The following is an 18,979-nucleotide window of genomic DNA, read 5'->3' on the forward strand; positions in this document are numbered from 1 at the left end:
TCCTGGTGCAGTGTGACTCTGTCATATTGATTTCTGAACACTGAGGATCAACGATCAATAATGGTCCAGTTCAGTGACTGGATCTCGTGTTTCCTGTCTTCTGGCTGTAAAACCACAAAATATCCAGAGGGCTCCCTATTTTCTTTTTGGCAAAAAGATATAATATTGATATAAATCATGCATGAATGTGAAGAGATAAATGAGCTGTAAATGTGATGTTGTGGAATATGTGTGGTTGGCAAACATGACGTTGCTCCATCATATTGCCAAGCTCAGTCATGTGTGTGTGATCCAACCCGGCATTCAATTACCAGCCAGTTCCGCCTGGTAGCCTCCCGCCCCTCCACACCCCCAACTCACCCTCACTGACCCCTTTGCTTGAGAAACGTCTGACTTTAAAAATAGAAGAAAATAAAAACACCATAAAGGGTCAAGTGGGTGATAAATTGATATTTTATCTTAAAGAGGAAAAACTGAATCGGCACACATAAAATGTTGCAGCCACTGGAAACTTCATTTCCTTCAATTGGTGCAGAAATGGCGGCAGGAATCTGTAAAGTCAACCCCCCCCCCCCCCCCCCCCCCCCCGTTTTCTACATTGATGGCTCTGTGCTTATATTAGCAGCTGCCTCCGGGTGGATGTAGAACTACAGGTTTACAAGTGGTCCAACACTTCCACTGTTTATAATTAGAGCATGTATCCGTCAGCCTTTACATAAGCAGCCACAGTCGGGAGATACGATAATGGAAAATCCAAACCACTGACATGCAACTCGACAGCTCAACATGCTGAATGAAACGAGGACGAAATAGGGCCAGTGGGATGTTGATGGTCGTTATGGAAACGGTTATTAATGTAGATGAGGTACTTCTTTGTGAATGGTGATGTTCCTCTTCATATAAACATGCACTGAAACTGCCTTTGTCCCGCTTTGTATCGCTCAGTGTTGGATTTACGGCCGTCGCCACCTGGCCTTCTGTCTTCATCAATGTTTAACGAAGCCTCTGATTGTTTGCTGCGCTTTGCAAAAAAAATCCCATCGGTCACGAGGTGAAGAAAAATGTCCCACCTCGTTGTTCAGCTGAGCGCTTGATGGAAATCACCAGGATGAAGGAAACGTCGAATGCATCACAGCAACACACTGTTAAAAAAAAAAAGTTCCAGTGCGTTTTATTCCGTTTAGTCCCGGGGCACGTTAACGTCAGTGAATTCGCACATCGCAAGGTCACGAGGATTTGAAACAGTGGGGGTGATAAAACATGAGTCAGGGGTAATAGAAGGAGAGCAGAGTGAAATAGAGAACGAGGATATTGATGCTGTAGATACACAGGGAGGATTAACGCACCAATGAAACTCCAGATTCATGCACGAGGCAAAACCATAAATGAAGATGTCTCAATGCCCTCTGTCACTTTTATCTGTCGTTCTCCATCTTTCCGCCCTGGAACAATCTTCCTTGGTTTCTCGCAGCCATTTCCACGTATATCTCTTCATCTCATTTCCCTTCTCATCTGGCGCTACTGTGACACATAAACTCTTCCCATCTTTTATCTCGCCATCTCTTCATTCCGCCTCCCAACTCATATCTGCGTTACCCCTCCTCCCCCTCTTCCCTTTCGTTGCAGTGATTTCCTCGGCCCCTTCCTCCCTCATCGTCTTTTCATCTTTTCACTTCCTCCCTCTCATTAACACAGTCGCGCTCCCTCTGATGTGCGCCTCGCCCCACGTTTTGTCCTCAACCTGGGGAAATGTGGTGCATTGTCCTGTACTGCATTACTGGATGAAACTGTTGGTACACATCCCAATCGCCTCTTCTTTCTTTGTTCATCTTATTGGCGGGGGGAAACAAACGTCAAGGTGCATTACCGCCATCTACTATGTCTTCTTCTTCTCTGGTCGGCCCGATCGCCTCTTCTTCTTCTTAGTTTGGCGGGTGGCAACCAACGGCAAGGGGCTTTACTGCCGCCATGCTGTATTTCTCTTTGCCTTATCATTAGTGCATTACAGTATTTTTTGTTTTTCTCTTCACTTTCAACCCGGACAGGTCCCTGAGGCTTTTCCTTGATTTATAATAACACCCACATCAATTCAGGGGCCATGACATGTCCTGTGAATCAAAGGAATGACAAAGGAAGCAGTTTAAGTTTTGCTCCAGTTTTTTATGTCTTAAGGATGTAATTGAGGAATATTTCTCTGAAGGCGTGTGTGGGAGAGGAAAGAAGAAGAAGACACGGTAGATGGAGATATTTGACTTGATAAGTGAAAACGTTGGCCTGCTGCTGACGCTGGGTCAAAGGTCAGATGGTCGCAGAACTCATTTGGACTCGTCAAGTGTTGTGTAGATACAGAAGAAAATTCCCACTCGCTTAACAAATAAAAATATTTATCATGTGTGGCAGATATGAGCTATTACTCAGCCTGTTCAGCAAAGTCGTATATGCTGACCACTGTTGTGTTTTTCTCGTTAGATTTTTGAGCACTATAACATTTGCTGAGTGATTTATTATATGATGTCATAATGCAACCCTCAAACTAATTGAATGCATCATATACAGTCTTCCTCAGTGGTAAAGAAGCATCATGAAGACAAATATTAAGATGGAATAAATCACACTCGCACTGATTTAATGCAACACAGGTTCTTTTGGAGACGTACAGAATATTGATAATTGGCCGAGTATACCACTTTCAAAATTGCACACATTCGTTATTTAAAATATGAGCCATTAATCTGCTTTTTTTTTTTTTGAGGGATCATTTGTTGCTGCTACAGGAGCTCATTAAGCAGTGACAGGACCAGAGCTCATGCATACAAATAACTGTGGCGCTAAAGTTTTATCTCTGTGCTCTATACAAACTCAGCAAGTACCATAACAAGTGAGGCAGTTGTTCCAAAGAAAACAAAACAAGATATCCCAATGGATCTTGCAAAACACAACTCACTATCAGAGCAACAAGGATTTGAACGCATTAAGTGGATACTTTGAATCTGCCCCCCATGACGTCCTTTGGTACTGCTCCTTTTCATCGCAATGAACAAAAAGTGGGGACAGAATGCTGCATCTGTTTCTGTATCTAACGTTGAACATAAATTAGCCTTTAGAAGTAATAAAAAACCAGTGTTTATCTCCAATAGTCAGGAGCACTTTTATAATATCAAAAATTCTAACCAGAGTTCGGTGGATTTGTGACAGCATCAGCTCCTGTGGTTCAGGAAGCAGGGAATCATGGGTAATATCCACCATTCCGTTGTGTTTCAGTTCAGTGATTTGGCCTTCGCAGTCAGAAATCTGTTCAACACATTGATGTGGCTGCAGAAGACGCTGAAGCTGTTGCTTTAAATCTGAGATCTTTAATTCTCACCATGTTTAAAATAGCTTTTCCTCTTATACTGTTCACAATATATATGTAAATTTACATTTTTTCTTGGAAGGAAAACAGCTTTGGACCAACCATCAAAATTTTGACATGATCTTAATAACTTTGGCGAATTGAAGTTTTACTTCCATGACATTCTGCTTCTGTCAACTTCATAATTGCTGTTATTCTTTCCCATGGACGCTCTGGAATCGTAATTATGCTGCTCTGATCTTGGGGAACGATGGAAATATATTGATGGAAACCAGCTTTGACAACTCCAATCCAGTCAGCTATCACCACCAGACTCCACACGGACGACAAAAAAGCTCACCAGAGATTTCACTGAATCTGCTTTTGATATGAATGACTCACTACGGGTTTAATTAAGCTTCCAATATGATTTAATCTCTCACGTTTGAATCCCTCGTATCTGCTATCAGCCAACCTATGGACATTGAGTGCGGTGTGGCCGGTGGCATTCAGGGAATGTTCATTAGTCTTTCTAATTGGCTGCTGATAGAATATCTGTGGCAGATATTAACGTTAGGAGGTCACCTGCCACCAGGAACACAAAGGCGTCGTGTCTCATATCTAATGACATTAAAATTAATGAAGCCAGTGCATTGTTTCAGATAACGCCACTGAATCCACTATGGTTGTACATTTCAGGACGTCAGGATATAAGTGCGAATGCGTCTTTATGAATGATTAACTATATAATATGTAACGATTCTTCTTTAAAATGTATAAAAACATTTGTTGACCTGTGTACTTATATTATCAAAATGTTCTTACCTGGGAAATCCCAAATTCTATTCAATTTATTTCTAACAGTATTATTTCACATGTGAATTTCAAAATGACCTCGAAAAAAAGGAAGATGAGGCCACATACATGTTTAGTTTAGTTTAGATCCACAGTCGCTTTGTAATTAGATGCAAAATTAGTGCGGCCCTGAGTTCACGATGAGTCATTGAACAGTTGAAAGAGAAATGTAAAACTAGAATGATATTGCTTTTTTTTTTTCCTATGTAAATGAGATAAATGAATTATGAATACAGGGACACAGGATTAAAACTCTGGAAAATCTATCTATTCTAGATTGAAATTATTTTTGACTTGCAGTCATTAGAGCGAGGCCACCGAGGATGAATATCAGGTCACTTTATGTGTCGATTTATCTTTTATTTATTCGTCAGTCTGCTCCGGGCATGGTCACATTTGTGCTCATGCATTTCCACAGTCTTGGCCAACAGTCACTGCTCGTTTCATTTTCCAAAGCTCCACGAGTTCTTTCACTGATCGGGCCCTTCTCTATTGGGAAATACCATGGCAACAGTGCTGGCAAGTGCCAACCTCAACTATCACAATAAACACACAACACGCACACGCACACACACACACACACACACACACATATGTATGCACACACACTGCTGCCGTCCCTGGAGTTCTCCACCAGAATTGGGCGATTGACATACTGTATCCCCCGCGGCCCCGGGGCCTCGCTGGTCAGAACTGAGCTGTAATCAAAGCAGACACACAGGTCGAACTTTATTATCAACCACTCGATACCAAGCGCAGGAACAGCCACAAGTCCTCCAAAAATACAGCGTGCGGGGAAGAGTTGCAAAATCAAAAACAGATTTTCGGGGGAGCAGGAACATTACGGCTTCCTCTGGGCCTGGAGAGTTGGCTTATAGCATTTCACACACTATTTATTTTTCTATTCCTTTTGCTGTGTGATGTCGGTGTGGTGAAGGGAAGCTGATGACCTGACGGAGGACTTTGAAAACTATCAGGTAGGATGATCCTTTGCTTTAAACTCTATCAATTGTGGTTGACTTTAGTCAGGGACAGTAAAATATGTCCACAGAAAAAGCCTTTGGGTTTGCAAAGTCCTGCCACAGACCATAAGAATGGTTACTTATTCATTTAAATATCATTCTAGTTTATTTATAAGGATGACACATTTTAATCAACAGTTCTGTAAATGTGCCCATGTCAGTCGGCTGGCAAATTTTCAACTGCAGTCCTTTGGTCCGATGTTTTTGAGCCATTTAGATAATAAAATAAGATTCGGGTGATTCATTACCTGCATAAGGTTTTCATTCAAAGTGAATATTTTAACTGCTTGATTGACTTGTTTTATTGTGTATTCATATCACCAGTTTGTACAACAACAGTATTTTGATCATCTTTACATTTTATAGTGACTCAAAACAGGAAGTGAAATGCTTCTATATGTCTGCTGCCTATATTCTTATCAAGTGAAGCCCCTCCCTCTTGGTGTAAATCATTCTTTTAAAAACCAAAAGCAAATTCTTTATTTTTAAATGTATATCAATTTCACCTCAACAAGTCATGTGTCTTTTTTTGATTTGTAAAGATCATATTTGTTTTCTTGTCTAGAGAAAAATCAGGACAAAAATCAATATACTTGTATATGTTTATGAGCCATTTTACACAGTGAGTGAGATGAATCAGATGGAAAGTGAGAGTGAGAATGCTGAACATTTTCACAGCTGCTTTGAGTGAATAAAAATTCATCTGAAAAAAAGTCTGAACTCGACCTCGAGCAATGGCATGAAGCGATTCAGAAGATTACTGGGTCAGTCGATGCTGACACGAACAACTTCCTCCCGATTCTCGCACTTCCTGAACATGTGATGCCATCCAGGCGTGAGAAGATGAGATTATTTCACAGAGACTTGTGAATGAATATGTAAACATATTTAAATGTTAAATGTGTGACAGATACTGTCTCTGTCTGCGGCTTTTCTGCAGAGTCGGTGTCCATCCATTCTCCCGGATCTGTCCGGCCAACATCTGAACCCAGTGAGAGAGACTCAGTTGGACTTTAACCATCTCAGGCTGTGAGGAGCGGGTGATTTTTCTTTCACAACCCCGTCGGTCTGTGGTGTTCCCACGATGGGGAAGACCGGGCAGAGCACGGTGGCCTTGAACTCCCCGACGGAGGTTAAACAAGCGGTGCCCTTTGAGGAACTGGATCCTGTGGCGCCCCCTGCTGACAAGAGAAAGAAGACAGAGGAGCCGACAGAGGAGCCGCCTGACAGGGGGAGCTGGAAGGGCAAGTTCGATTTCTTGCTATCGTGTGTGGGATACGCCATCGGATTAGGAAACGTCTGGAGGTTCCCTTATCTCTGTGGCAAGAACGGAGGAGGTGAGTGACAGAAACAAAGATAATACAGTTTAAAACTTGTTGTGATGATTACATTTGGAAATTGGAGCATTTCTACTATGATATTCTAAAATAAAATGTTAGAAAGCTTTGTTGTGTTCACATTCACGGCATTTGCCTTTGTCTGTTTGTATTCATATTTATCATTGTAAAAATGTTTCCATGCTGCCGTCTTGTCCAGGTCTCTCTTGAAATAAGAGTTTATTCACCAGCTCAAAAAAAGGAAAATGAAATGTTTAGTGCTTCACTGCTCTATAACAGAAACCATATAGGGAATCCTCTTTATAGATTTCTTCTTTACTGATGACACGCTCTGTGGTAAAGCAAACATTTCTTGCAGAAAATCGCACATAAAATAAAATATTCCCCCTCTCATCCAGAGGTTCATTTCACTGAAATCGAAGATACATTTTATAGAAGTAAAGTCTTTGACAACACATTAGCTTTTAGGAAAACTTTGCAATGCACTAAACCTAATTTAAATGTATTTCCATGTGAATGTAAAAGTGGAGTTGGAATTAGAGGTGTCTTATAACTGGCATGGCATGGTAATGTGAAATATATGTTTTTATGTTACACATCTATTCTAACATATGTTTCTGTCTGTCTCCTCGGTGGTGGTGCATCAGGAGCGTTCCTGATCCCGTACTTCTTGACGCTGGTGTTTGCTGGGATCCCGCTCTTCTTCCTGGAGACGTCTCTGGGACAGTTCACCTCAGTGGGGGGGCTGGGAGTGTGGAGACTCATGCCTATGATGAAAGGTACCACAGGGATTTAATGGAAAGATAAAGATGTGTTAGAAAAGTTGTTATATGATTTGGATTGTGTGGACGACACACAACCACTATAAGTTGACCTGTGTCTCCTCCAGGTGTCGGCCTGGCTTCAGTGGTTCTGTCCTTCTGGCTCAACATCTACTACATCATCATAATCGCCTGGGCGCTCTACTACTTATTCAACTCCTTCGGTTCGGTACGTTACTTCGTCATCAGGATTTCTTTTTTTTGTATTGAGTAGAAATAAATGAATTTACTATTTAATAAGTTTCAAACAGAATATGTTTCGGGCTGCATGGAGGAAGATTTGAAACAGAATTACCTAGAAAATTCATTACAGTGGCACTGAAGACTCAGGTTCTGGGTTTGAACCTGATGGCCGGTCAGGGCAGTTCTGTGTAGTTTGCATGTTCGTTACGTGTCTGTGTAGTTTTTCTCAGCGTACTCCAGCTTCTTTGTTGCTCGTCCGTGTGAATGTGAGTGGTTACTAGTCTTGTCGACCCGCAGGATGAGGAATGACAGACTGATGGTTGTAATTAGGCATCAATAACCAGAAGAAAGACACCATTTAATGCTGATCCCAAAGCGCTATCCTTTTCAGCTTTTTCCCTCTCTGCTTTTCTTTCACTCTGTGTGACTGGCCTGCTCAAAGAGGCGACAGAAATGTGAAGACTGTTCAGACATTGTGCTCGAGGCTATTGTGGCGGGGAAATGGAGGATTGAGAAGCAGCCATCAAAAGACCTTGAAAAGAAAATCTAGTGTTCATTGTTGTTCAGTGTTTTTATCTGAGAGCAAAAAAAAAAACCCCAAAAAACCCAAAACATCACGGGTCCATGAGAAGTAATTTTCACTGTTGAATGGGTTTTGTGTCCTTGTCTTTTATTCTGAGGAGTCTCTGTAATGTTTGAAGCACTTAAAAGTCAGACAGACACAGTCGACTGCAGAGTCAAGAGGACGATGATGGATAGATTTTTGTGAAGAAACACACACACACACACATAATTTATTTCTAGTGTTACTGTTGTTGGTTTGTCTTTTTAGAAAAATTAAAGGTCTCATGAATGTCAGAACTTGGTTTAGCCTGAAATAGACAAAACTGTGTGTGTGTGTGTGTGTGTGTGTGTGTGTGTGTGTGTGTGTGTGTGTGTGTGTGTGTGTGTGTGTGTGTGTGTGTGTGTGCAGGAGCTGCCGTGGCAAAGCTGTGATAACCCCTGGAACACAGAGAAATGTTTTTCCAACTACAGTCTGACGGACACCACCAACCTGACCAGTGCCGTCACTGAGTTCTGGGAGTAAGTCCACGAGACATGTTCAGTATATCAATGTGTATGTAAGTGTTGGAGCTATGTGTTTCTGATTGTGTGTGTGTGTGTGTGTGTGTGTGTGTAGGCGTAACATGCACCAGATATCCAGTGGTCTGGATGAGCCAGGACAGCTGCGCTGGCCCCTGGTGGGCACTCTGGCTCTGGCCTGGGTCCTCGTCTACTTCTCAATCTGGAAAGGAGTGGAGTGGACGGGGAAGGTCAGACTCAAGTTTTCATCCATTCTTTTTTCTTTTAGAGAATTCTAACGCCATAAACCAGGATGGTGGACATATGAGTCATTACACCTGCTACACATGAGCATTGACGCATTGTCCCTGTGCACTTGTTGCTATGGCAACACTGTGATTGATGCGTCGTTAGCACAGCTTTAACCCGTGAAGCCATTAGTCCATCCCAAACAGCTCCTATTGGCTCCGTGTTGTCACTCAAGTTTCTCCTCAGGCCAGAAAATGCAATCTCAGGCTTGATGAGTGAACGTTCTCCGTCTGGAGCTGAATCATTTCCAGCCTCCTTCTCCCTCTCAGTTTCTGCTGGGCTTTATATTTATCGATCCAGAGCGGCTCCTTAATTATACCTCAGCTGGACGTGTTTGTGATATTACTTCATCAGTCCTGAATTTAAAAAATATGGCGAGGGCATCATTGATTGATTTCGAAATCTAACTGACCAGAAAGCTCAGTGGAGTTTTTCCAATCAAGTGATGATGATGATGATGATGCCCTTCACCCACATCACACACGTTTATAATATATTGAGATATGAGATTTAATTGGATTTATGAACGAAACATTTTAGCTGTGAATTGATGACTTTGCCTGTTCTAATCTTTTCTTTGTCAACTTATTATTTCAGTTCTTATTCTTTCCTGATTGTTTTTGTTATTGCTGTATTGATTTTAATTCACACTGATTTCAAAATAAATTAAAAAAAACTATATAATATTATGATTTTTTTATCAGTAACTTACATTTTTATTCTTGTAATATTATAACAGCATTCTCATAATAGTCCATATTTTCTCAAAATTAAATTATTCTTTTTATTATTATTATTGAAATCTGTAAATAACATTAAAATTGAGTAGTGGTTTTTCATTGTTTAATTCAGAAGATATATATTTTAGTATTTATTTTAATATAGACTTTGTTTGTATCTGCTGCTTGCACCCAACATTTCACTGAAGTAGAAAAATGAAAAAAGTTTCAAAGGTGTTATTTTAATCCCAAAGTGCAAAAACAATTCAGAGGTGATAGAAATAAATAAAAAAAGAAAAATATCACAGTCTGTTGCCGGGGATTTTTAAATTACAGCCAAGTCCAAGCGACGTATGCGAGCAGAAACACATTCACACATTCCCTGCCAGGGATAATTGGATTTTAATGTGTAGCATTTGAGAGCAGTGAGAAAAATGAATTCCCTTGAGGCCCCAGCCGTGATGGACGTTACCAATTAAGCATAAAAAGCATGCAACCGAAACTCAAGCCACTTCTAAAAGGTCTGGGAAAAAAACCTGTGGCAAAGAGAAGCCATGGAAATACAGACAGAGCAGAGGAATATTTCACTCTCTATTAATGAGAAACAACAGGTTCTGCGTCTCTGTTTTGCTCTGACAAGGAGAACAACACACAGAACATGCGCTTTGAAATAAAACCTAATCTGGATTGTTCTTCTCTGTCTCTCAGGTGGTGTATTTCTCCGCCACTTATCCCTACTTCATGCTGTTCATCCTGTTCTTCCGAGGGGTCACTCTGCCCGGAGCCATAGACGGCATCCTCTTCTACATTACCCCAGACTTCAATAAACTCATCAGCTCGGAGGTAGAGGAAAACCATGAGGCCAATGTTATTTGTCCGTGTGCTGAAAGTTGTATAACTGCTTCTCCATAAGTAAATTGATTTTTAAATAGAAATGTGTCCAAGAATCTGCAGTTGTGTATTTTCAGAGTCTGTTCGTATGTAATAACATTTGCAAATGTGCAAGAGAATATTTAAAGGTGATTTCATTCGTGCATGTATCTGCAAATGCATAAATCTAGACAAACCTATTTGGACATGATGACAAACATGTGCACACGTGGCGTCTCTCAGGTGTGGCTGGATGCTGCGACTCAGATCTTCTTTTCCTACGGCCTGGGCCTGGGCTCGCTCATCGCACTGGGGAGCTACAACTCTTACAACAATGACGTCTACAAGTAGGGACATGAAATCACGAAGCTTTATGATTCACAAGCTTCTCCTTCCACTCAGAACTGTTCACGTTGCTCCTCTCGCTTCAGGGACTCCATTATAGTCTGCTGCATCAACTCCTGTACAAGCATGTTCGCTGGATTTGTCATCTTTTCCATCGTAGGCTTCATGTCCTACATCACCAAGAAACCTGTGCAGGAATTAGCAGCGTCAGGTATGGGGTGATTGTCTATTAATAAAGTATTGACATAATTTAGAGTTTAATTATTGATTCCTCTGTTATAAAACGTCAACTCGGACCTGTTGTATTATCCTTCCTGTGAAATTGCACTTGCTTCCCACCAATGAAACATGTCCAATATCCTCTCGTAAACAAGGGAGAAAAGGTTTTCGACAGGCCGCCTGTTTGACCTTTACATGGAGCCAGTCACTTGAGACAAATTGACCTGCTTTCAGTCCTTCACTGCACATTTAAGTTAACTTATCTGGCAGCCATGGAGGTGTTGGAGGCTTAAAAACTCAATCTAACCCAAAACCAAAAAGGAAAAAAGCAAAGTGAGATAAAAATGCTGTTTGTATGTTTTCTACAGATATAAATGTGCAAATGCTGGTATATATTTACAACAGGGTCAAATATAAAGTCATTGAATTCTGTATATATGAGTCTCGGTTGTGGTTTTTAGGTCCAGGTCTGGCGTTCTTGGCGTATCCTCAGGCCGTCACCCAGCTGCCCATGTCCTCGCTATGGGCCATCCTCTTCTTCTCCATGCTCATGATGCTGGGCCTGGACAGTCAGGTATAAACACACAATAACTGTTGCTTTATTCATCTATTATATTTCTTTTCCTCACCCTTGGTTCTTCGATATAAGTATTATTTACTGTGAAAAAACAAACAGATACTCTATGTGGCTGAATGACAAATTTAGGCTTGTGTTTGTGAATAGAACGTTGGTGTGAGTCCTCTTTTAATAACTCACAGCACATTCTGACGCACATCAATAATGTCATGTGCTAGTTCTGCACAGTGGAAGGCTTCATCACCGCTCTGATGGATGAATACCCCATGGTGCTGAGGAAGAGGAAGAAGGTCTTCATTCTCATTGTCTGCTTCATCTCCTTCATCATCGGCTTCTCCAACATCACACAGGTGTTCCATGCACTTTTATTACGTAGATTATACTATTTTATACCCTGTTGATGGTTTGTAATACATAAAAAACAGTTTGACAGTGTGAGGTGTGCTGTTTAAATTGCTGTGGTTAATTCAAGCTGCAGGATGAGTCTGTTTGTAACTGGTGTTATAAGAAGGTTCTGACACTGGGGAAAAGAATAAAGCCCCTCCTGCATTAAACATAATGACAAAATGGTCGCACAACAACCTGCGGTGTACATTCATCATGCATATTTTATTAAATAAAAGGGGGGATATTAATATTCAACCTCTAAAGCAAATCTGTGTGTGTGTGTGTGTTGGAATTTCCCAGGGTGGTCTCTACGTGTTCAAGCTGTTTGATTACTACTCCGCCAGTGGGATGTGTCTTCTCTTTCTGGTCTTCTTCGAAACCATCTCCATATCTTGGTTTTATGGTAGGACCAATCAATCAATCAATCAATCAATCAATCAATCAATCAATCACATACACATGGATCTGTGCGGTGTATTATTTATTTCAGGAGCCTCATTGTACAGAAAATGGATGATGTTTCAGAGCTCCTGATAATTAAATTCAACACACAGCTCCCCTGTTATTCAAATCATGGTCTGTGCTGTTGAATCAGGCCAAACAGTGTAGAAAGAAATGAAGTGAAAGACAAGAAACCTGAATAAAAGAGGGACGACAGTATATCGAGCCAAGTCACTGAATGAATCATGCATGTAGATTTCCTACACAGCTGTGCAACAGGAAATTACTTCTACCTGCTCCACTCTCGCCTTCCCCGCTCTTTCACCTCTTACGGCTTTTGTTGTTGCAGTTATTACTTCTCCTTCTTTGTCCTCCTCTCTTTATGCCACAGGAGCTGAAAGGTTTTACCAGAACATCGAAGACATGATCGGCTATCGGCCGTGCGCCTGGTGGAAGCTCTGCTGGATGTTCTTCACGCCAATGATCTGCCTGGTAGGCACCGGAGAATGATTATCGATTTGACCTCCCTGGTACTGTTTTTTCTGACGTGTTTCCTCCTCCCTCATGGAGAGTTGGTTTCCTCTGCCGTGTGGTGATTTGTACTCATCTCGTGGACTGTGAGGCCCCCTGGGAAATCATGGCAAGGACTATGTCTCCTGTAACGTAGTGATGGAGGAAGTGTGATGTTGAAGGAAGCTATTTAAATGGAGAGTTAAGGGCGATCTGCCAAAATGACTGAGGACACTTCACTCCCAGTAAATGGGATTTAAAGTAACTAGATGATTTGTAGGTCAAAATTATAGACTGTATATTAAGATGCACGACATGACTGCTCCCGAAAGTGAAGCCAAAGCGTCTCGATCAGCCCCTGGTGGCTGGCTGCAGCATAAACCCCACCTCCAAATGTGGATTTGAAGCTCACACCAAAATTTTCTTTCTCAAAGATAATTTCTGTAATTTTAGGTTTTTCTTTTAACACCAATGCTTGTAGCCTTCATGTCGTCCATCTTTATTTAGCCTGTGATATAAACCGCCACATCCCTGCGCACTGGCCTCATTCTGTAACCGACAAGACTCCTATTAACTTATTTTTATATCGTAGGGGGTGTTTACCTTCAGTGCCATCGAGATGACCCCTCTGACCTTGGGGAAGTATGTGTACCCGATGTGGGGCCAAGTGACTGGCTGGTTCATGGCTTTGTCTTCCATGATCCTGATCCCAGGCTACGTCATCTACATGTTCTGCACCAGCAAGGGCAGCATCAAGCAGGTACTAACATCGCTGATTCTAATGTGACAAAAACATGTCTTCCAACAGGGAATTTCCCCGATGTGTGGATCAATGTTCTATCTAATCTAATATAATAACGGCGAGAAGCACATGAAATGAATCTGACCGTGATGTAACTCTCTTTACTTGACCAGCGTTGGCGGAAGATGACAACTGCCCGGGAGGATAAAAAGTCATCGGGGCATGAAGAATTTACACGCGTGGGCGAAGCTCCGGTCTAGCCAGGATTGTTCAACTCAAAATAACCCCCCCCCCCCTCGTCTGCCAGGGACTGAATGTGGTCGACGCTGAAATGTGACAATCGAGCAGAGGGAGTCGTGCATGGTGTTTTAGTGGGATGTTTTCCTTCATCTGAAATTGTGCCAAAAAATCAGGCAAATAAAAAATGAAGATGAGGAATTTAGAGGATAGAATTATTATTTTTCTGCAGTAAAATCTAGATAGATTCACCATGGACCCTTGTACATAAACACGACCATGAACCTTCACACTATTCTTGTACATTTTCTCTACCACAACAAAATCAGTGTCTTTGTTTATAGGTTTACCACAAATGAATGAACAGATGAATGTGGTTGTACAGAGAAATGAAGCAATAAGTTAAAACTTGATTTAAAGCATGAAATCTGTTTTGAACCGTATTGTTATATTTGTAGTTTTTGGTGATCCATAAATACAGAAATTAAAACAAAACTATACAATGAATGTGATTTAATGTCCTATAATCTCAAGTATAAGCATTTATGGAAAATCCAAATATTAGAAAGCTGTAAATATAATGGTGTCTCTATAGCTAATGTTTTTTATTAAATTGAACATAAGTATTTTAAAAATCTGTTTATTATTTTTACGTCTTCTGCTCTCCATACACCATAGAGTACGTGAAGCTCCACAACATGACGCCTCCTAAATGCAAAGCCAAAGCGTCTTGTTCGCCCCCTGGTGGCTCGTGGCTGTGTAAATCATAAACCCCGGCTCCTGCATGTATTGCCAAAAAAATACTAATAAAAAAAAAAAGAAATATTTACATGTTTAATTCAATGTGTTGTAGCCATGTTAGCTGTTTTCAGATACTCTTGACTCTGCACTGCCCTCCAGTGGATGTATTGCAATGCAAAGGACTTATGGAAGTATGTGTGCATGACAGTTAGATTATTTTAACGGGACGTATTTCCTTTTGTACGTAAAATCGGCATAAATGAGCGCATAGCAGATTAAATCCAAGACCCAGAGCACATCATCGAGGTGAGTAGACTTAAATCATCTTTAATAGCATGTTGATATACAGGTAGAGAGGGACTGAACTGAGGGAAGTGACTGATCATATCTGTAACACTCAGTTTCCACCTGTCCGTCCCTTCCAATGTCCACTTGTCTGTAATTGTTCTAACTAGTATGAGCAAAACACAGTGTTGCAGAGCAGGACTGTAAGATCCACATGTCACTCATGAAGCAGTGCACTGGTATGGCAGAGCCCTTTAGTCAGTTTCGTTATGAAAGTCCGTCACTACTTCACTTTGGGAGTCACATCACTCTGCGCTCCAGAAATGCTACATTTGTTTCCTCTCAAAACACAAACCTGTGGTTTTAGATGTGTCCCGTTCCCGTATGTATGTTTATTGCACACGCAGCACGTCTTGTCTCCCAAAATGCTTCAACAGGAAAAACTGTGCAATCATACAAAGGGTAGTGAAGAACAGGGCAACAGAAAAGGCCATGTTTTGACAAAAGAGGAATAATTTAAAGGCACAGAAAAAATGATTTTCTGCCTTAAGTCGTGTTTTTTTTTTTTTTAAATCATAAAATTTCATTTTTTTTTTTAAGATTTCATTATTTCGGCATCTTCATCTCTGCCTAGTGTGCTCACAGCGAATCCATGCACCAGAAAACAAGACTTTTCGGACTTAAAAGATCAATAGGCCTCCAAACAGATGTCATGCAAGAAAAAAAGAAGAATTTTATATCTTAAAGTTGATTAAAACAAATAAATGAGCAATCATCATCAATGTGCTGAACTGTTATCATGATTTTATGTAACCTTCGAGTTTGTTTATAGCCGGTAAAAATATGGTAATTATCATAAAAGCTCTTCACTCATTTTTGAAAGCACTCATTTGTCTTATTGTGTTACATAAAAAGAAGAAAAACAATTACTGAAATGAACAGAGGAGGGGTCGGATTTGTTTGTGGGGGAATTAGGATGCTGTTGACACACACACACACACACACACAAAGCTCTACCCCTTGAAACAACAGTCTTTTCACCGGTGGAATCGTAAGTTGGAGAGGACAGAACGAGGAGATAGAGACGTCCCTGCAGTGGCTCCGCGATTATAAATCAACAAGTCAGACAGATGAGGGTCAGATGGGAGCAGAGTTAACCGCACATCCATTCCGCAGCACCTGGTGCGGCTTAATGTTTAAAAGATGGCGCCGTCGCTGACCTATTTCAGAATGAGGGACCACGAAGGGGGGGCAGTAGCATTTCGAATGGGCTAAAGGTATAACTCGCTTGTCCTTTCCTAAAGCTGCTCGCATGTGGTATTTACAATCTAAGCTTGGGTGGAAAGAGAACAGATCAGATAATGCATTCTTCTTTTTTGTCTCACTCTTATTTAAAGCAGCAGCAATACCATTAATGCCAGCGTTTTGCAACAGAAGCTGTGTGTGTGTGTGTGTGTGTGTGTGTGTGTGCGTGTGTGTGTGTGTGTGTTTGCCTTTTTGAAAATGCCAGTCTGAAAGGTTAGGAGGAGAAAAAAAAACCTGGGAGTTGTACCGACACGGGGAGACGGTGTCTGGATGTCTCGCGGGAGGAGGGCTCAGTCCTGCAGTTGAACACACACAAAAGCGGAATACGCCTCACACAAATGAAAATAAACACAGATCTTGACATTTAACGTTTTGCAGCAGGGGGCCTCTTCGCGGAAATTCAATGGCGATTTTCCTGAAAGAAAGTGAAGAAGCAACAATTTTCACAAACGACAGATGAATGCACAGTGTGTTGTTACATACAGTATAATATACACATGGGGTTTCTGAATCGTGGTGGTTTTTAGAAAAAGTCAGAGAGCAGTTTCAGCATTTCAAAATATGAAAAAAGAAAAGTTCTTCCTCCGTTAGATAAACGTGGCGAGAATTTCTCTGGGAAGCGTTAACAACATTTACCGTGGACAGTAAAAGACAAACAACAGGAACACAGAACCATCCCGTGGTCTGACTTTTTGGTTTGGCGACAGTCTACGTGATTTGTTGCCTTTGTTTCCCATCATCCTTCACTGTAGTGTGACAATCGAGCGAGAGTGTTTTTTGATGATAGAGAGCCGCGGCACAACAGAGGAGCAGATGAGAAACACAGCTTATCGGACGACATTGCCTCTTTTTTTTCCATTTAATCCAGGGGAGCAGAGAAGAAGAAGAAGAAGACAGAAGGCTCCTCATCGCATAAATAAATCAGAAAGAGTGAAAATGGGGAAACATCTTTTTTTTTAAAATATGAAATATCAGTTTTGTTATTCATGCTCCTTGAGGGAGAAGCGTGAAAGGACTATTTTCTCTTTTCTTCCAGCCCTAGCGTTTAGTCAAGTGCAAAGAAGTGTTTAGTGGAGGCGTGTGTAATTTGGCACATGATTTCTTTTAGGTTTAAGTGTCAGCTATGCACACATGCGCACGTACAGCACAGTCGGCATGAGCTTTGGGATGTTGAAAGAGAAACAGAAGGTCCTCAGAGTGGGTCCGTCCGGGGGAGAGTTTGAGGGATTCACATATTTCTGTTGTTGTTGTTTGTGATACTGGAATTATACGAATCCATCCATCAACTGAATATCTGAGAGGTTTTTTTTAAAACTGACAAAAAGTTATAGAAATTTGTTAAAACTACATAATATTTCAAAATACATGTGGAATCAAGTAAAACTTTATATATGCACTTTATTTCCTTATTTCTTTTAAAACCTTGATTTTTCTTCTAGTTAATTTTTTCCTTAAATATATGCATATAAGTGTGATTTATTTTTTTTCATTATAGCTCTTTCTTCAGTATGTATATATGTACATTATGTACTTTTAAATAGATCGAGAGCGGGTGAGGATTGATGGAAGTGTGCGTGGGGAAATGCTAGTTTATCTATTTACACCATGCTCTGAGAGTCACTTGGGGTCCGGTGTAGACTGAGTCGGGGGTCTGGGGGTATATACTGGTGTGGATGGTTATAAGGCGGAGGTGGGGGAGGTAAGGGGGGCTGGTGGCCGTCGCTGCCATGGGAGCTGTCCGGGGAGCGGACCGGGGTGGACATGGCCGAGTGGCTGAGCTGGCGATGGCTGTGGTGGTGATGATGGTAGTGGTGGTGTGTGGGCGTCTGGCTGAGGAAGGCCTCAACGCGTCCGTGCCCGCTGTTGTCGAGCATGATGACCTTGACGATCTGTTGACACTGGAAGAGCGTCTCGGGCCGCAGGTCGGACATGCTGACGGCGGACTGGTGTTGCTGCTGGAGGTGGAGGTGATGTGCGGGGGTGCTTGCTGCTGCCTGCAACTGCGGGTGCTGAGGTGGAGGCGCCGGCCCCTGGATTAGCCCCTGGGGTGCCTGCTGGAAAAGTAGCTCCCCTCGGTGGTTAAGAAGGGCCACGCTCTCGGGACTCCGAGCCGTGCTGCTGCTGCTGCTGAGCTGGTACGTCTGAAGCCTGTTGTGAATTGACACCTAGTTTAGAAAACAGCCAAGAGAACAGCATCAAATGTTATAAAACTGGTTCCTCCTCTACAATCCGTCAAGCCCTCTTTTTTTTTTTTTAGGGGGGGTGGTGAACGCACAGCACACACACACAGGGCATGCGTGGGGGCTCAGGTGTTGGGGGTCAGTGGGGGTGCAAAATTATCGTGACCACTGTACACTCCCCTCCCTCCACTCCCACATGAGGTGGGAACACCGGTGCGTGATAGGGGTCAGGGGGACAGTGGTGGGGAATGGGGGATACGAGATTTGGTGCGATGCTACATTACGGGGGCCGGTGGTTCCAAAGGGGACACTGAGGGCCCCTGTGTCTCCCTTCCAAACCACTGTGTGGCGCTATGGCGACAGCAGACACGAGGAGGCTTGGGGGGTGGGGGTGGGGTCGGGATAACCAGAACATAGACGGAGGTCATATGTAGAAGAGGGAGAAGTGGAAGAAGAGGAGGAGTGGAGGTGAGCAGACTGACAACCACAGACATCCACAGG

General features: G+C 42.0%; 2 protein-coding genes across 5 annotated transcripts in view; one reads left to right on the forward strand and one right to left on the reverse strand.

The window, feature by feature from the left end:
* The first annotated feature begins 4,924 nt into the window (after positions 1–4,924).
* slc6a1l (solute carrier family 6 member 1, like) lies at positions 4,925–14,794 on the forward strand. The gene is made up of 15 exons (XM_020092395.2): positions 4,925–5,163; positions 6,149–6,545; positions 7,193–7,324; positions 7,435–7,535; positions 8,523–8,632; positions 8,730–8,862; positions 10,348–10,482; positions 10,753–10,856; positions 10,941–11,065; positions 11,535–11,647; positions 11,869–12,000; positions 12,338–12,440; positions 12,870–12,970; positions 13,581–13,748; positions 13,904–14,794. Exons 2-15 carry the CDS (start codon positions 6,293–6,295, stop codon positions 13,988–13,990), a joined length of 1,797 nt encoding a protein of 598 aa, XP_019947954.2. The 5' UTR covers positions 4,925–5,163; positions 6,149–6,292; the 3' UTR covers positions 13,991–14,794.
* The window catches only part of iqsec3a (IQ motif and Sec7 domain ArfGEF 3a), an 81,311-nt gene continuing 76,936 nt past the window's right edge, over positions 14,605–18,979 (reverse strand). For 2 of the 4 annotated variants that reach the window (XM_069520287.1, XM_069520289.1), the window contains one exon: positions 14,605–18,446. In XM_069520287.1, coding sequence (XP_069376388.1) covers positions 18,378–18,446 — 69 coding nt within the window. In that variant the 3' untranslated portion in view covers positions 14,605–18,377. Of the gene's footprint in view, positions 18,464–18,979 lie in introns of all 4 variants that reach the window. The other 2 variants (XM_020092394.2, XM_069520288.1) reach the window with 1 other exon arrangement.

Source organism: Paralichthys olivaceus, chromosome 23 (assembly GCF_024713975.1).
Source record: "Paralichthys olivaceus isolate ysfri-2021 chromosome 23, ASM2471397v2, whole genome shotgun sequence".
Taxonomy (NCBI): Eukaryota; Metazoa; Chordata; class Actinopteri; order Pleuronectiformes; family Paralichthyidae; genus Paralichthys; species Paralichthys olivaceus.